This window comes from Eptesicus fuscus, chromosome 9 (assembly GCF_027574615.1).
Source record: "Eptesicus fuscus isolate TK198812 chromosome 9, DD_ASM_mEF_20220401, whole genome shotgun sequence".
NCBI classification, from domain to species: domain Eukaryota; kingdom Metazoa; phylum Chordata; class Mammalia; order Chiroptera; family Vespertilionidae; genus Eptesicus; species Eptesicus fuscus.
In genome coordinates this window covers 100,931,954-100,951,210 of record NC_072481.1, presented here as the reverse complement: position 1 = coordinate 100,951,210, position 19,257 = coordinate 100,931,954, and the positions used below count along the sequence as shown (strand labels likewise).

The 19,257-nt window shown below is 48.2% G+C and overlaps 1 protein-coding gene across 1 annotated transcript in view; it reads left to right on the top strand.

Annotated features, from left to right (window-relative positions):
* Window positions 1-19,257, top strand: part of NUP210 (nucleoporin 210) — a 129,039-nt gene that overhangs the window by 68,555 nt on the left and 41,227 nt on the right. The window contains exons 15-20 of the mRNA XM_054721607.1: window positions 1,709-1,930; window positions 3,416-3,589; window positions 4,969-5,158; window positions 5,633-5,739; window positions 7,637-7,741; window positions 7,828-7,926. Coding sequence (XP_054577582.1) covers window positions 1,709-1,930; window positions 3,416-3,589; window positions 4,969-5,158; window positions 5,633-5,739; window positions 7,637-7,741; window positions 7,828-7,926 — 897 coding nt within the window. The remainder of the gene's footprint in view (window positions 1-1,708; window positions 1,931-3,415; window positions 3,590-4,968; window positions 5,159-5,632; window positions 5,740-7,636; window positions 7,742-7,827; window positions 7,927-19,257) is intronic.

The following is a 19,257-nucleotide window of genomic DNA, read 5'->3' as shown; positions in this document are numbered from 1 at the left end:
ATACCTCTGCACTTTACTTCTGCAGCTCCTCTGAGTCTCAGTGTGCTTTTCTCTTTCCTTCTAGTTGTAGAATTTCCACTCATCCAGCCTTCCTGTGGTTCTGGATGATGTCTGTTTTGTCTTTTAGTTGTAGTTTTGAAGTGGTTGTACGAGGCAGCAAGTTCAGGTGTTTACCTATGCTGCCATCTTGGTTTCTCCCCATTTCCCTACTCTTAATGAGCCCACAGCCTGATCAGGAGATCGATACCCAAACAAACCCTTTCCTCCCAATATGATTGAGCAACACTCGAAGCAGGAACCAAAGAATGGGTCATCTGCCTGGCAGGTTGAGGGTGACCGGGTGAGGAAGTAGGAGCTTTTTAGAGGAAGGAGTGGGCAGGGGGCTCAGGGTAGCCTGAGGACAGACTAGTCTGAAGGTGGGGCTAGAGAGAGATACACGAGGGCCAGGCTGGGAGAGCCTGAATCCTAGGGTAAAATGCTAGCTCAGCCTTTCTTCCTAGGGCGGCCGGCACTAAAGAGCCATTTAATGCAGAGAGGACATGGGCTGTGTTTTAGGAAGGGATACCTGGCAGCTCTCGGAAGGCAGACTGCAGTGACTCGCAGGGAAGCAGGCTCTCAAGTCAGGACTGGGCGCTAACCCTGTGGATCCCCTGGAGCGGGCGCTCAGCAGCCCAGGCGGGGGGCAGAAGAGCAGGGCTGCAGGGCCCTCAGGACTCCCTGCTTCCTCACACCCCAGCCATGTCTGTAGAAGGAGGTGTCCTCATGGAGCAAACCTGCTCTGAGATGGGAATGACATCCTTTCCACAGACTCTCCGCACTGCCACGTCCATGCAGGATCCCCGGGGCCCACAGCACACGGTCACCCTAGGCCGGGAGAGCAGATGAGAGCTTTTTGTAAAAAATTACTTTAATTTATTCTTTGTAGATTGAGTACTTTAAGGACTTAATATTCACTCTTTCACTTAAGAAATAATTGAGCACCTCCTCTGTGCCAGGCACTGTTCTAGGTGCTGGGAACACAATGGCAGAAAGGCTTGTTCCCCAAAGCTCGTGGAGGCGTTGCAGGGAGTGCAGGAAATGCAGTGGAGAAAGAAGTAAGGAAACAAACCCTCTGAATGATGCCCTCAGTGACACCAGTCTGTTTCCCCTGGTCATCTGGTATGTTTCTGTTTAGAATTGTTTCATGCTTTTAAAAACATGATGGCTGTGATCAAACTGTTCAGTCAGTTCTATACCCAGCTCTGCCTTAGGGACCCACACAGGCCCTATCACTATCACGATGCGCTAGGCACTCCTGCAGTCCTGGCCGGGATTGTACACTGTGTGGATGCACAAGCACTCACGCAGCCCCGTGCGGGGCATCTGTGGTAGGAAATGACTGTGTGAGCCTCTCTGCATGAGCTCACTTCCCTCCTTCCTAGACGGTCCTTAGGTTATATTCCAGATGGGAAGTTCCTGTGTCAAGGACAGTGAGTATTTTCAAAGACTTGAACGGATTGTTTTACAAAAGAAGCAGATCAGTTTATGCTCCCCTCACCCCCACAGTATCAGAGAGGAGGACAGATTCTCCTCAGAGCACTTCTGCACCAACAGCACGGGGAGTGCTGCCGGTGAGCACCGGAGCGGGGCTGTGTGGCCTCGCAGGGAGGGCAGGCCTCTACGTGTGCCTCTCGGAGGAAGGCACTAACTCTTCCTTTTGCTCCCACAGGCTGTGAACCCCCCCTCTGTTGCCTTGGTGACCCTCGGCTCCTCACAGGAGATGCTGTTCGAAGGAGGTCCCAGGCCCTGGGTCCTGGAGCCGTCCAAGTTCTTCCGAAACGTCACCTCCGAGGACACTCACAGCATCAGTCTGGCTCTCCTTGGGCCCCCTGCCTCCCGTAATTACCAGCAACACTGGATCCTCGTGACCTGTCAGGCCTTGGGCGAACAGGTGAGAGGACAGCCGCCCCCAGAGGGGAGGACCCTGCTGTATCCACAGCATCATTTTATGTAATCAAGATGGTTGTGATCCAACTGTTCAGCCAGTTCTTCACCCAGCTCTGCTGCTCTACCCATCTCACAGACAGAGTGGAAGGCTCTGTTGGTATACCTGAGAGATAGCTGCTGCTGCTCTACCCATCTCACAGACAGATGAGGGTCTGAGGGAGAATGACAGTGAATGCAAGCAGATCTAGCAGGGTATGCGGTTGGGACCCCCCTCCTATACATGTTGCCTTTGATAGAGCTAGTTAGTTAATCCTGGCTCCCTTTCAACAACCTGGTGACCTCTTCTCTTTCTGGGCTTCAACACTCCCCACTACCAAATCAGGGCTGAGCTAAGATCTGGGGCACAGTCAGGTGCCTCCAGGGGCAGGCGGGTCCTGTAAAGAGGGAAGTTGCAGGGCCACATCTGGCAGATGTTTTTGGTATTTCAGGATAATCTTGGAATCCCAGTACTTTTTTCTGTGAAATCTCTTAATTTTTATTTATTATTATTATTATTATATATTTTAGTATGTTTTTATTGATTTCAGAGAGAGGAAGGGAAAGGGAGAGATAGAAACATCGATGATGAGAGAGAAGCATTGATCAGCTGCCTCCTGCACACCTCCCACTGGGGATTGAGCCCATAAGCCAGTCATGCACCCTGATCTGGAATCGAACCATGACCTCCTGGTTCATGGATCGAAGCTCAACCACTGAGCCGCACTGGCCAGGCAATTTTCATTTTCTTTTTGATGTTGAAAACCAAGAAATTAGGAGACTGGGTAGAGTGAACAAAATGTGTCTGTCCCTGGAACCCCTGAGGGTTGGGATCAGTGGATCCGGGGCAGTTTGCCCACTCTGTTGGTCTGTGTATTACGTCCTTGGGGCGTCAGGCTGTAGGCAGAAACTCTGCAGGTCAGCATGGAAACTGCCCTTTGTCCTGCCCAAAGGTCAGGAAGGGTTAGAGGCTCTGGACCAGACCATGCCTTCCTACAGAGTGTATGTGTCGTTAGGGGGTCAGGGCCACTCTCTTTTCTGGTCCCCCCGCAGGTCTCAGTCCATTAGCACACATTCTTTCACACCTACATCTCGTTGTGATGAATGTTTTCAAGTCAGTATGGACTCTTCATTTAACAACCCAGACTTGGGAATTTGTTCATGCAACCTGGGGTTTTCATAGGGTGCTGGGAAGCCCGTGGTGCCACCGACCCACCTCTTTCTGGCAGTGGTTCTGGCTGATGTCTGCAGAGGGCAGTAGGGGCTCCGATCTCCCATGCCTGTCACTGGACTTTTGTACCCACCCCTCCCGCCCCCCGTGATGTAGATGTCATTATCATTCCCGTTCTGCAGAAGAGCACACTGAGTCCATGGAGCGGGGTGGCAGGTGAGGTGCACAGTGGAGCCGAGCCTCACATTTGGGAACGTCTGACTGCTTCCTGTGCTCCGCCAGGTCATCGCCCTCTCAGTGGGGAACAAGCCCAGCATCACCAACCCCTTCCCTGCGCTGGAGCCTGCTGTGGTGAAGTTCGTGTGCGCCCCGCCCTCCAGGGTCACCCTGACGCCGGTCTACGCCAGCCCCCAGCTGGGCTTGTCCTGTCCGCTGCTGCAGCAGAACAAGCAGGTGGTGAGTGGGCACGGTTCAGTGCACAGCACCTGTCTCTACACTCAGCTGCCCCTGCAGGGTGGGCACTTTGGCCTGAATGTTACCTTTGGGGGATCCCAAGACCTAGAGAGGTGATGAGACCCAGCAGGCCCAGCTGCTAGTGGCAGCGCCGGTGAAGGTGTAGCCTCTGGCACCTGGAGCAGCTGCTTCTCTGCACAGCACTTGGCAGTTTGTAAAAACCTTTTCTTCCTGTGACTCGAGGACGATAAGGCGGGGCTTGTTGTCAGCGGGCCGTGTGTGTGGTCAGAGCGAGGGCTGCCGAGGACAGGGCCCCGCTGCAGTGTTCTCCAGGGACTGTGCTGCAAACGTGGGCAGAGGGAAGAGCCGGATTCCCACTTCACAGTTGTTGAAACCAAGGCTCCGGGAAGTCAGCAGCTTGCCTGGGTGGAAGGAGGCAAAAATGGGGCACAAGTCCAAGTTGTGGGGCCCAGGAGTCTAGTTGCTTAGGGTGCCTGCTTTGCTGCTAACCCCATCTGCCCCCATGCCATTTGGGCAGGAAGGGAAAGGGATGAACAAGCATGTGGGGTGGGGGGTGGTTGAGGCTAATTCAGAGTGGGTTCTAAGGTGCAGGTTTGCTCAGGGAGGAGGGGTGAGGGTCGATGGTAGAATTCAGGGTTTGGAACTGAATCCTGTAGGTGTGCCACTCAGCCACTGAGTTGCTTTGCTCCTTCTATTCTTGGGGACTCTGCTTCCACGCCCTTGATATGTAGGTGACAGCTCCCACATCTCTGAGATACTTTAGGAGCAAGGAGCTTTGTAAGAGCTTTTTGGAGCTGGCATTGGCATTCCTGTTAAACTACTAAGGGAAACATCCCGGAGAGCAGAGGCGTATGGGGCAGGGAGGGAGCAGCAAGGATTTGGAAAGGTGAGGGCGGAGGGGAGGCACAGCAGCCTGGCTGGGACGGGAGGTCTGTGGCAGAGGCTCCCAACCTTGGCACTATGGATGGTTTGGACCAGACTTTTTCTCACGGGGCTGACCAGTGCACTGTAGGGTATACAGCAGTACCCTTGACCTCTACCCACTAGATACCGTTTGCACCCCCTGCAGTTTATAATAAAAATGCTTTTAGACATCGTCAAAGCCCCTTTGCCCTCGTTGAGGACCATAAGCTAGAGTAAGAGGCCGAGGCTGTGGGCACCTTGGTCACTGGGGAGTAGTGAGGACTGGTTAGTGATTGCCCCGAGTTGCTCACCAGGACCCTCATGAGCCCATAAGGCAGCCGGCTGGGTTCCTGGACCACCAGGAGTGGCTGTGCCAATATGGGTCCTCAGTGTTCACTGAACGCTGTGCCCATTGTGATCCGGGCATGGTCACAGCACCTGACCTTGGTTTCTTGCAGGTTCCAGTCTCCAGCCACCGCAATCCCCTCCTGGACTTGGCTGCCTATGACCAGCAGGGCCGCCAGTTCAGCAACTTCAGCTCTCTGAGCATCCAGTGGGCGTCCACGAGGCCGTTGCTGGCCAGCATCGAGCTTGACCTGCCCATGCAGCTGGTGTCCCGGGATGACGGGAGTGGCCGGAAGTTGCATGGTGAGCTGGGTGGTGAGCCTGCAGGCCCAGGACAGGAAGACAGAGCAGTGAAACCCGACAGACAAGAGGTGATGAGGAGGCTAGCGGCTGTTGGGACCCGTTATCTGGGCCGCCCTTTTATCCAGGATGGAAACTTAGGGAGCGTTGTGAGTTTACCGCTCTCTAAACCTGTGACCTTGTTTGAGAGATGGAGAGCAGGCTCAGAGCCTGCTGCAGGTGACCCCACGTCCTAGGCTATACAGCAGGTCAGCCTGGCCCCAGCAGCCAGGAGTGAACATCTTCTCTAGCTCATCTAAACTGCTTCATGGAACCTTGCTATGTCAACCATTATGATACATAAAGTTTCAACAAACTCAGGCATCTACTATTAAGGACTGGAAGATTTAAAACTGCAAATCAGAAGGAGGGAGGGGCTGTTGCACAGGCAGCAATGGGGCAAAAAAAAGACATTGGTTTTTCTCTTCTTGGACTCAGGTTTGCAGGCCATTTCAGTTCACAAAGCCTCGGGAACCACAGCCATCTCTGCTACCGTGACCGGCTACCAGCAGTCGCACCTCCGCGCAGCCAGCGTGAAGCAGCCGGTATCTCCCAGGGCACATTGGGGGCGGGGTCTTCTGCTCCTCCTGCATTCTCCTCAGTTTTAGTGTCCTGAGCCCCCTCACTGGGACACACCCCTCAGTTCACTGCCCTTCTCCCTGAATCAGGTGAGGTACACTCACCTGAATTGGTGAGCCTCCTTGCTGGCCTCCTGCCTCCAATCCCCCCATCTTGCATGACCTGCACTCAGGGGACTAGAGGGATCCAGTGCCCCCTTTCGGCTCCAGGACATGGCTTTGGGAGCCCGCAGACCTAAGGGCGGGAGCCATCCTCATCCTCAGCCAGGGCTTGCCCATCCAGGCTCTTCTCCCTGATTGACCTGACTTACAGCCCTCCTTCCCCCACCCCCTGCTGCTATATGCCTTTGAACCCACAGTTCTGTGGCCTGGAATTCCATTCCCTCCTTCCTTTTACTCTTTTCTCCCAGGAGTCTCCTGTTCTTTTAGTCCCACCTAAAATATCAGCCCCTCTGTGGAGAGTTCTCCCCACAGAGCAGCCGCTGTTGCCCCAGGTCCCAGAGCCCCTCGTGCTTCCTGCTCCCCTGGTGCAGCCTTCACACATGCACTGACACCCTGTCTGCACACACATGTGGCCATCCACTGGACCACCCCTCTCTACCCAGCCTCTCGGAGGCCCCGGCACAGGTGCTGCAGTGGGTGGCAGATGGGCACCTGTAAGGTGAGTGGGAAGGGGCCCCCAGAATGGCACTGCCTGGATGACACCCACCCCATCGTGGAAGAGGGTGGCAGTCAGATTAAATTGTGAATGGAGCAGAGGCAGCAGGTAATGACTGTGGAGGGAAGGTGTGTCTGACTCTGAGGGACTCTGAATGCTAGGACGAGGAACTGGAATTGTCTCCTGGGTATTGGGGAGCAGGGACACTTTGGAAGAGGGTGTGACACCAGTGGGAACAGCACTAAGAGGCTAGCCTGGAGGAAGGTGGCCCTGAGGAGCACACTGGCACCTGACCCTGATAGCTTAGGTGCTCAGTCATCCCACTAGCACCAGGGATCCTCAGCTGATGGCCTCATGGGCCTCCTTCTGGACTGTAAACATCCAAGCAGATCCCCCCTTCAAGGCCTCTGCACTTACACTCTGCCCTGTGGGCTTTTTGCAGTTTATTTACATCATTCACACCTTCCCTTTCTGTGTCGCTGCTCACCTGAGAGGCACACCTGAGAGTCTCTCCCTCTTAGACCTGTCATGGTCCCTCAGCCCCACCACACTCACATCTTTCTGTCATTCTTTTCCTCTAATTCTTGCATTAGAATACATCTCCCTGAGGGTGGCTGCTGCCCTCTAGTGCCTAACACAGTGCCTAGTGCAGTGCCTGGCACAGAGTAGGTGCTCAAATGTGTGAGTATATGTGGGTCAAAGCCAGGTCAGGTCCAGCAGTCTCCCTGGAATGACGTGGCAGGAAAGAAAGATACTTCAATATGTACATGGCCCAAGGGATGAAGGCCAAGCTTGTCCTCTTGTGAGCACCCTGAGGTTGCCTGTACAGTACTCCCATGTTTAGGCTGCTCAGGGCCTTTGCTCTTTGCCCAGTACCCATCTCATACATGGCACTACAGCTGGCTGGTTGCTGTGTGCCCCCCGCTTTCCCATATGTTTGTGAATTGCCCACCATGTAGAACCTGGAAGGTAGGATGGGGCACTTGCCTTGGCAGGATTATGAGATGTCCTCAAAGGGACATGGCCTCTGAGCTGGACTCGCACAATGGATTCATCAGGTCTTGTGTCCTAGACATAACGAGTGATGCTGGGACCTGGGGCCTCTGGTCCTGCTCTTCCCCGGGGGCAGGGTGGGTGGAAGGCCTGTGGGCTCATGGGGTTGGCCTGCTTCTTCCTGGACCTGATGGTGTTGGTCTCGCCCTTCAGCAGGACCCTCTTGTGCCTGTGTCAGCCTCCATAGAACTCATCTTGGTAGAGGATGTGAGGGTGAGTCCGGAAGAGGTGACCATCTACAACCACCCTGGAGTGCAGGTACAGCCCCTTTACTGCCGCCCAGCCACCTAAATGTGGCCCATTGGCATGGCAGTCTTGGCCTCCTAGCCTGACCCTCCTTGCAGGCAGAGCTGCATATCAGAGAAGGTTCCGGCTACTTCTTCCTCAACACCAGCACTGACGTCGTCAAGGTGGCCTACCAGGAGGCCAGGAGCAGTGCCATGGTGAGTGGGGGCCTGTCTCTATCATTGGGTGGCCATCGGCTTCCTGGTTTGGTTATTTCAAAGGTTGGCACTGTCAGCTGTAGTTTGCAAGGCCTTTAGATTCTCTGATTCATTGTTGTGCAACTTCAGTCATTTGTCTGCTACCTTTGTGATTTTCATTTCATCTCCACAAATTACCCACACTATTAGTTAGCCAATGGCTTCCTTTTAGTGAATCTTTATTAGGATTAAAATACCGTAAGATTACATAAGCACCACTACAACAACCATAAAGTTGCTTTAAAAGATGTTTTAGCTTTTTATGTTTTTCCACATTCCTTTCTCAATCCTTTCCCTATTCCTACAAATTTCACATCTTTGTCCATGGCATAGAAGAATTTAGCATTCCACTTTTTCAATTATTTTATCCTAAGTATTTTCCCATGTTGATGTGTAGGCTGGCTGGTTATTTCTGTGCAGCCTTTTGTACTCAGCCATTTTCTCCATGTAGAGCATTTTGGTAGTTTAAATCATTGTTAAAAAATAGCCTTGCGGTTATAGCAAAGAGTGAAAGGAGTAAAAACACACACCAATATTTTCAATACCTGCATATCTGTACATTGAGTTATTATGCAACCATGAAAAACGAACTTTCTTTAAAAGGAAATTCTTACTTACATAAATGCAGGCAGCCAAAAACAAAAATACAGCAATGACACCAAAGCAGTGTCATCAGTTGCAGCTCTTTTCTTGCCATTGGACTGTTCTGAACCTAAGACCAGCGTTCCCCTTGTTAAGGGCTGGCTGCCGAGTGTGTGAGGAGTGCCCTAATTATCCCAGCACCAAGTGAAACTTCTTCCTGGACTCGGAAGGGGCCAGGTTGGTTCGGTGTTTGGTGTGATGGGAAAGTACAGATAGTACAGTGAGGGGGGACAGGCTAGGACCTTGTCCTGATGCCCACATTGGCCTTTAGTGCTGCCCTGTTCCCAGAGGTGAGCCCTAACAGACTGGCAACAGCATGGAACAAGCTTTCTAATTCCAGGGAAGGCTAAAATGAGAATTAACCTTCACAGAGACCTATTCCCTAAAGCTCCTTTCAGAAAGACAGCCAGGGTACTTGCCCTTGGTTGTACAGTAAGTTTGTGGCCTAGTCAGAAATCAAAATATGTCACCTCGGTCTCTGCAGGACATGTCCAGCCATGACTTTCTGTAGGTCTGTTTATCTGTTTGCATCCACTGACTGTCTTACCACCCGAGTCACAAAATTAGCTGCCTCTGAGGTGGGACAGGTACAAAGTAAAGTGAGGAAAACAAGCAGGGTGCGAGGAACATGCTTGGGGAGTGCAATGCTGAAATGTCACCTGAAAAAGTAAAAAACAAACAGAAATATTACCTGATGCTTGGCTTCAGTGCTGGGATGTAATAGGCAGTGGTGGGACTGTAACAGATGGAGAGCGCAGGCTGTATATAAGGTACAGCCACTATGCATCTACAGCTCACTTTTTTGGTATTTTTAATAATAGCTTTATTGAGGTATAATCCACATACCATACAATTCACCCATTTAAAGTGTACAGTTTAGCAAAACAGCATGGTACTGGCATAAAAACAGACATATACATCAAAGAAACAGAATAGAGAGTCCAGAAATAAACCCACACCTTTATAGTCAATTAACCCTTTGCACTCGCTTGCTTTTTTCTCGATTCCTTTATTCTAATGCTAACCGTGTCGAGTCACACTCAACATCCGAGTGCAAAAGGTTAATATTTGACAAAGGAGGAAAAAATATAAAATGGGATAAAATGGAACTAGACCATCTTCTTACATTATATATATCTACACTAATAAAAGAGAAATATGCAAATTGACCATGCCTTTGCAACACCCACCAGTCAATCAGGAGCGAGTATGCAAATTAACCCAACAAATATGGTGGGTTAATTTGCATACACAGGCGGCAGGGGTGGGACGCTTGCATTGTCACCATGGCAATGATGCAGGCGTTCCGCACAGCCCCAGCCGCTCCAGGCCTCTGGGCAGCGTGGGAAGGCGGAAAGGGGGCTCGGCCGGAGCGAAGGCGGTGCCGACAGCCAGGGGAAGGAAGGCCCATTCTTGCACGAATCTTCATGCATCGGGCCTCTAGTACAAGAACAAACTCAAAATGGATTAAAGACTTAAATGTTAGACTTGAAACCATAAAAATCCTAAAAGAAAACATAGGCAGTAAAATCTCGGACATTTCCTATAGCAATATTTTTTCTGATATATCTCCTCAGGCAAGGGAAACAAAATAAAACATAAACAAATGGAACTACATCAAACTACAGTTTTTACACAGTAAAGGAAACCATCAACAAAATGAAAAGACAAACCATGGAATGGGAAAACATACTTGCCAATGATACATCTGAGAAGGGGTTAATATTCAAAATGTATGAAGTACTTATAAAACTCAACACCAAAAAACAATCCAATTAAAAATGGGCAAAATATATGAATAAACACTTCTCCAAAGATGACATATAAATGACCAATAGACATATAAAAAATTATCATTGTTACTTCGTTATTTACAAAGAAATGCAAATTAAAACTACAATACAATATCACCTCACACCTGTCAGAATGGCTACCATCAATACCAACAAACAGCAAGTATTGGCAAGGATGCGGAGAAAAGGGAACCTTTGCACTATTTGTGGGAATGCAGATTGGTGCAGCCACTGTGGAAAGCAGTGTGGAGTTACCCCCAAAAATTAAAAATGGAACTGCCTTATGACCTAGTGATTTCTCTTCTGGGAATTTATCTGAAGAAACCCCAAATCACTAATTAGAAAGAATATATGTACCCCTGTTTTCATTGCAGTGTTATTTACATTAGCCTAGATTTGGAAGCAGTCCAAGTGTCCTTTGGTACATGAGTGGATAAAAAAGCTGTGGTACATTTATACAATGAAATACTACCCTACCATAAAAAGGAAGAAAGTTTTACCCTTAGTGACAGCATGGATGGACCTAGAGAACATTATGCAAAGTGAAATAAGCCAGTCAGAGAAAGACAAGTACCATGTGATTTCACTCGTATGTGGAATTTAATGAACAAATTGAACTATTAAGCAAAATAGAGACAGATTCATCCTATCTAATAAAAGAGAAACATGCAAATTGACTGTACCTCTGCAACACCCATAAGCCACACCCACCAGCCAATCAGGAGCGAGTATGCAAATTAACCCAACCAAGATGGCAGTTAATTTGCATATCCAGGCACAGAGCAAAGACTGAAGACAGCGTAGAAGGAAGCCAAGTGCTGCAGTAGGAAGCGAAGCTGTGGAGAAGCAAGCGGGGCAGTGGAGAAGGGAGGGAAGCAGGCGGGGCGGCGGAGACGGCCGCAGGAAGCCCTATTCTTGCAGGAGTAGGCCCGAGGAAGCCCTGTTCTTGCAGGAATCTTCCTGCAACGGGCCTCTAGTAGATACATAGTAGGCAGACAACTCTGGAGGGTTGGGGAAGAGGGTTGGGAGAGGTGGAGGGATTGAGCAAGAAAGAAAAAAAAAGAGAGAGAACATGGACAATAGTGTGGTGATCATGGGGATGGAGGGGTATAGGTGGAAGTGGTAGAGGGCACAGAGTAGATAAAAGGTGATGGAAAAAATAAAATAAAAATTTAAAAATAATGAAGTGTACAATTTAGTGTTTTAATATATTTATACAGATGTGCATCTACAGTCAGTTTTAGAATATTTTCATCACTTCAAAAAGAAACTCCATTCATTTGAACTATCACCTCTATTTGTGTACACACACACACACACACACACGAAAGGGTATTGGATACTGTCAAATGCATTTCTGTATCTCTTAAGACAATTATTGAAGAAGAGAAACCAAGATGGTGGCATAGGTAAACACCTACACTGCTGCCTTGCACAACAATTTCAAAACTACAACTAAAAGACAAAACGGACATCACCCAGAACCACAGGAAGGCTGGCTGAGTGGAAATTCTACAACTAGAAGGAAAGAAAAAAGCACATGGAGACTCAGAGGAGCTGCAAAAGACTGAGGTATGGAGACATGCGTGCGGAGAGGACGGGCGGCTGAGTGCCTGGCTGGCTTTCTGCAGCGGGAGGGAGACGGAAGCTCCCGACTGCACTGAACCCCAGTTCCGACTGCACTGAACCCCAGTTCCCGGCAAGACCCTGGGGACCCAGACTCATATGGGGGGAATCTGGACTGTCAGGAAAAGAAAAAAGCACATGGAAACTCAGGGGAGCCGCGAAAGGCAGAGGTCTGGAGGCATGTGCGCAAGTGCGCGCAGAGAGGACTGACTGCTGAGTGCGCCACTGGCTTTCTCTAGCGGGACAGAGACGGAAGCTCCCGATGGCGCTGAACTCCAGTTATGGGCAAGAATCTGGGAATCCAGGTTCATTGGGGGAGAAACTGGACTTTCTGGTAGCGGGTGAAACTTGAGGGCGGCTTTCTCTCAGAGGTGCTTGCAGCGATTACTGAGGGACACTGAGACCCAGGGGCCTCATAGGGCAGGGCTGACGGGAAGCCAAGGCTGTCTGCTCAGCCCTGAGACTCCGCCCTATCCAAGCTGAGCACAGAGGCTTTTGCAATTTTTCAAGTCTTGTCTCATAAGGCTGTCTCCAGCACAGAAGTTCTCCTGGCGTAGACACAGCTGATCCTCACAGCCAATTGGCCTGGAGGTCAATTCCGCCCAGTGATACCAACAACAATCAAGGCTTTAACTACAACAAGACTGTGCACACAGCCCACAAAGGGTTGCACCAAGAATGTCCACCTCAGGTAACTGGGGAGGCTGAGCCACTGGGCCATATAGGACACCTACCACACAAAGCTACCCTACCAACTCAGGGAAGCAGCGAAAATTCTGAGACAAAGAAACATTACAAATGAAAGAAATGGAGGAAAGCAAACGACTGGGTATAGAGTTCAAAACCACGGTTATAAGGTTTTTCAAGAATTTTCTAGAAAAGGCTGATAAATTTAGCGAGACCCTCGAGAATATGAAAAAGGACCAACTAGAAATTAAACATACACTGACTGAAATAAAAAATATTATAGAGACCTAACAGCAGACTAGAGGACCACAAGAATCAAGTCAAAGATTTGAAATACAAAGAAGCAAAAAACACCCAACCGGAAAAGCAAAAAGAAAAAAGAATCCAAAAATTTGAAGATAGTGTAAGGAGCCTCTGGGCCAACTTCAAGCATACCAACATCCGAATTATGGGAGTGCCAGAAGAAGAGAGAGCGCAAGATACTGAAAACCTATTTGAAGAAATAATGACTGAAAACTTCCCCTACCTGGTGAAAGAAATAGACTTACAAGTCCAGGAAGCGCACAGAACCCCAAACAAAAGGAATCCAAAGAGGACCACACCAAGACACATCATAATTAAAATGCCAAGAGCAAAAGACAAAGAGAAAATTAAAAGCAGCAAGAGAAAAACAGTTAGTTACCTATAAGGGAGCACCTGTACGACTGTCAGCTGATTTCTCAACAGAAACTATGCAGGCCAGATGGGAGTGGCAAGAAATATTCAAAGTGATGAATAGCAAGAACATACAACCAAGATTACTCTACCCAGCAAAGCTATCATTCAGAATTGAAGGGCAGATAAAGAGCTTCACAGATAAGAAAAAGCTAAAGGAGTTCACCACCACCAAACCAGTACTATATGAAATGCTAAAAGGTATTCTTTAAGAAGAGGAAGAAGAAGAAAAAGGTAAAGATAAAAATTATGAACAACAAATACATATCTATCAACAAGTGAATCTAAAAATCAAGTGAATTAAAAATCTGATGAACAGAATGAACTGGTGAATATAATAGAATCAGGGTCATAGAAAGGGAGTGGACTGACAATTCTCAGGGGGATAAGGGTGTGGGGGGTGCGGGAAGAGACTGGACAAAAATCGTACACCTATGGATGAGAACAGTGGTTGGGGGGGGGTAAGGGTAGAGGGTGGGGTGGGAACTGGGTGGAGGGGAGCTATGGGGGGAGAAAAGAGGAACAATTGTAATAATCTGAGCAATAAAGATTTATTAAATTAAAAAAAAGACAATTATGTGGGTTTTTATTTTGTTAATATGATGTCTTATATTAATTGACTTTCAGATGTTAAACCAACCTTGCATTCCTAGGATAACTACTACTTGATCATTATATATAATTCTTTTTACATGTAACTGGATTCAGTTTGCTAGTATTTTGTTGAAAAGTTTATGTTCATATTCATAAGAGATATTGGTCTGAGGTAGTTTTTGTCTGTGACTGTCGGTTTGGGTATAAGGGTAATATCAGTGTCATGAGATGACTTAGAAGTGTTCTCTCTTCTAATTTTTGGAAGACTTTATTTAGAATTGGTAACCGTTACTCTTAAATATTTGGTAGAATTAACCAGTGAAGCCACCTTGACATGGGCTTTTCTTTTGGGTAGTTTCTTGATTACTAATTTAATCTTTTCACCTGGTATAGGTCTATTCAGATTGTATGTTTCTTATTGTTGGTTTTGCTAGCATGTGTCTTCCTAATTTTTTTGTTTGTTTCAGAGTTTTTTGTTGTATTGTTTTTTAAATATCTTCTACATTCCTCCAGTGGTCAGTCTTGGTCTTTAGCTGCCGTGGAGAGGATGCTTGTTCACAGTGAGGACACATGTCATACATTCCTGTTCTCAGATTCATGATCACAGAACGCAGGACCATTGCTGTAAATCAGAGCAAGGAAACTGTCTCTCAGCACCTGGGCACAAATGTGTGGTTTTAGAGGAAGCTCAAGGGTTGCTGGAAGCCTGAGTTCATATATGAAGCTTTCCCCTAGTATTTTTATTCCCTTTATAAAAGAAAGAGTAGTTCCCTAGGCCATTCCTCCTGCCACATAAATGAGTATTCACTGTCTGTCAAATCCTTCACATTAAAAGGAAAACCTCAAATTATAAATAATTCCAACTGCTTGAAATATGCCTGGTTTGCTTTATTTCTGGAGATTAAAAGTAGCTCTTCTGTTTTTAAGAAGAGGAAGTTTCAAGTTGAGGAAAAGGTTGCACCCCACATTTTGCATAAGCCCTGAGGTGAACCTGTGGCCCGAGAGACCTGTCCTCCTGTTACCGGAGAATCAAACTTCCCTTTCACTGTGGGAGTGAGGTTCTTGCAGTATCTTCAGAAAATGAATTTTCTATGACTTGCATGGGAAGATTAGATGAGGGAGAAGGCTTTATTTGCGTGAAGCTACATTTCTTAGCTTCCAAAGTCCCCTGCCCCTTAAGACAGTCCTGGGAAAGGGGCAGCTGGGCTTCCAGCAGAGCCAGAAACAGGCCGGTGTCCCGAGTTCCCATTCCATGTTGCAGCTAGGTGTAGTTCAGTATCCAAGCTCTTTGTCCATGTTGAGCCCAACATGGCCATGTGCTATGTGTGCAGGAGCCCCCTGCAATGGGTGTCCCAGGAACCCGTGTGCCAAAAAGGGGTGGGGAGAGAGAGAGAGAGAGAGAGAGAGAGAGAGGGAGGGAGGGAGGGAGGGAGGGAGGGAGGGAGGAGAGAGAGAGAGAGAGAGAGAGAGAGAGAGAGAGAGAGAGAGGAGGAACGTCCTTTGTTTGGAAGTTTACATATTTAAGTTTTGCACACTTGCAGTGGCCATGGCTGTTCTGGCCACTGACTTGCTTCCAGGTGTGATTGACAGGCTGACTTTCCCACATCACTCAGACCTTACCAGGCATGTTTCCGAACTGCCTTGTCTAGTCCCACGCCCCATTCCTCAGTGGGGAACAGACTTGGAGAATGTTAAGTACAGTTTTCTGGCGAAGCTGCGTAAATGGCATGCTTTTACTCTTTGCTTTCCCTTCACTCCTCTCCTCTTCAATAATAACCAGGTTATTACAGCAGCATCACTCGTAGAACAAGAGCTTTAGGAGTCCGTGATGGACAAGATAGCTTCTGTCGGTAGTGAGCACCTGCTCCTGGAGGCATTCAAACAGAGGCTGTGACACTTGTCTGGAAGACTCCAGATGGGGTTCCAGCATCAGAGTGAGATCCCCGAGGGCCTGGGGTCCCCATTCAATCCTATGGTGCTGCAGTTCTAAGGTTGCCCTGCAGTCCTTCAGCAGCACTGGAGGATTCTCAGTTGTGACAAGTACTGATGTCCCCATTTTACAGATGCACAGTGCTCCAGCCTCTCTCCAGGGTGCGAGTGGGCCTCTCTCATGTGTCTCATCCCTGTCATGGCTCTTCTGAGTGGGACAGAGTGCCCACTGCAGGCGTGCCCCTGACAAGTCTGCACTACAGGACTGCAGGCAGCACCTATGGACAGGCCCCACAAGATTGCTTTTGCTCATCTTGGACCTGTGCAGAGACCATTGCAACTCTAGGTACAAATTGTGTTCTGGTTTCCTTCACCTCTTTTGTGACCTGCAGAGGAATTTTTCATGGGGTGTTGACAATCTGACAGGTCTGAGCAGCTTCTCTCAGATGGTTGATTCTAAAGGATGTCTGTACATCTCTGTCATTTTCCAGCTGTTAATTAATAGCATTCTCATTTCCCTTAGTCAGAGAGACAAGAACACCCACAGTGATTCCTCAGTTAGTCATGGAAAGTTTCTTTCTCCCCCTGTTGACACCATTTGGGACTCAAGAATGGCTCCTGGGTGTGCTTTAGCTTCTGAGTCTGGAAGGGCTGTGGAGCTCACGTGCCAGTGCCATTGTGAAGGTTCCTGTGCCCACGGTGCTGCAAGGCTGTGCAGGCTGTGCTCCATTCTGCGCACACAGCCCTCAAAACTCTCTGCAGGGGTCTTTCTTTCCGTTTTGGCTGGCTAGCATATTGGAGTGATTGCCTGATTTAAACATAAGTTTTCTTTCTTCTCAGCAATTCTTTACATTGCAAAATAAGCCCTCTGAGCAGAACCATGGATTAATAAGAGCAGGAAAAGGATCCTCCTGTGGGCTGAACACTTCATACCTTCTGTAAGGCAGCTATTCAGCAAATATCGGGGACTCTCGTGTGCCAGGCTTTGGTCGGGACTGGGGACCCCGTGTGAACAAGTCAGATGGTGGCACAGTTCCAAGGAGCTGTGATGACGTCTCTACCTCCTTAGTCCTGTGATTCATAGGCCATCATGGTGATATTGTACATCCATACTTGAGATTAGGTCGGTAGCAGGTGGCAGCTGCAGCGCTTGGACTGTGGTGTGTCCTGCTTTTCTCCTGAGGATGATCTGTGGATAGGTGCCCATTCCCAGCCCTGGCTGGAGTCCCTGGTTGAAGTTTCATCCAGCATCCAAGCTGGGACCTTCTCAGTGCTTGTTATACTTGTGTGTCTCGGTCGTCGGCATGAGCCTCACGGGCATCTGCTCAGGGGCATGGACCCCGACACTCTTGCGTAGCACTGCCTGGCCCTCCACATGACATTGATAGGCACGCTATAGGAAATGGGAGCTGTTGACCCGTGTGATATTCAGAAACGTTTGTAGGGTCCTTACTCTTCTGTAAATGCCTCTACAAGGACAAGTCTGAAGCATGATGGGGCTGAGGAAAGCAAGGAGCTGAGATGCTGTGAGCAGGAACTTGGGGCCTGTTGGGCACACATGGACATCACAGCTTCAGCTGCCTCTGGGTCCACTTACAGGGTCTAATGAGCAATAATGCATTCATTCTCTGAATACTTTCTCCTCAGATTAGTATTTGCTGAAGTTCTCAACATTTAAACATTAGAATTCATTCTGGGCATGGATTTTCCCCACCTCTTCTTCCTCACATACCTTGTCCTATATTGATCAAGAAGCAAGGGGGTGTAATATCTTTACAGACACAGCTCCTAGGGCAATGGAGACTAAGAAGAAAATAAACAAATGGGACTACATCAAAGTAAAAAGCTTCTGCACAGCAAAAGAAACCATCAACAAAACAACAAGAAAGCCCACTGCATGGCAGAACATATTTGCCAATAATATTTCTGATAAAGGTTTAATCTCCAAAATTTACAGAGAACTCATACAACTTAACAAAAAAAAAGATAAACAATCCAATCAAAAAATGGGCAAAGGATCTAAATAGACACTTTTTGTAAGTGGACATACAAAAGGCCCCATATGAAAACATGCTCAAAGTCACTAATCATCCGAGAGATGCAAATCAAAACAACAATGAGATACCATCTCACACCTGTCAGAATGGCTATCATCAACAAATGACAAGTGCTGGTGAGGATGTGGAGAAAAAGGAACCCTCGTGCACTGCTGGTGGGAATGCAGACTGGTGCAGCCACTGTGGAGAACAGTATGGAGTTTCCTCAAAAAACTGAAAATGGAACTCCCATTTGACCCAGTCATCCCACTCCTAGGAATATATCCGAAGAAACTAGAAACACCTATCAGAAAGGATATATGCACCCCTATGTTCATAGCAGCACAATTTACAATAGCTAAGATTTGGAAACAGCCTAAGTACCCATCAGCAGATGACTGGATTAAAAAACTGGTATATCTACACAATGGAATACTACGCTGCTATAAAAAAGAACTTTTACCATTTGCAACAGCATGGATGGAACTGGAGAGCATTATGCTAAGCGAAATAAGCCAGTCAGAGAAAGATAAATATCACATGATCTCACTCATATGTGGGATATAATGATCAACATAATTGATGAACAAGAATAGATCCAGAGACAAATGGTAGGGGAGGAGGGGTTAGAGAGCAACCAAAGGACTTGTATGCATGCATGTTAGCATAACCAATGGACACAGACACTGGGGCAGTGGGGGCTTGCCCAGGGTGGGAATGGTTGGGGGGTGGTCAATTGGGGGAAAAGGAGACATATGTAAAACTTTAGACAATAAAAAAGAAGCAAAAGGGTGTGACAAACGTGCACAGTTCATAGTTAGGAGTGAGGGCAGATCTCCACTTTGCCACCAGCTGGCTGTCAAGTCCTCACTTCCCAAGTGCAGTTTCTTTAAAGCACTGTCCACATGGGTGTGAAGTGAGCTGATGTGTGCAAGCTGATGGAGCTGGCTAGGCTACAGCCTCTCCATGGATGGCAGCAGGACACTATCCTCTGCTTATGTCATCTAGAAGGTAGCTCAACGTCCCACCTCTGGGAAATCAAGTGGAAGAGAAACTGATTTCCCCACCACTATTTCGTCATTGGTTAAAATGTTCAAAATGGTCCTTTTGAAGGAGAGAAAAACTGAGAAAGCTTTCCATGCAGCCCCCTGCATGGGTATCTCAGCGGTCGGTACAATGTGTAATTGCTTCACACTATGAAGGACGTGCCAGTTCCTCATGGCAGTAACTTTTTAGTAGGGTCACATCAGACACTTGCTTTATGTTCTCAA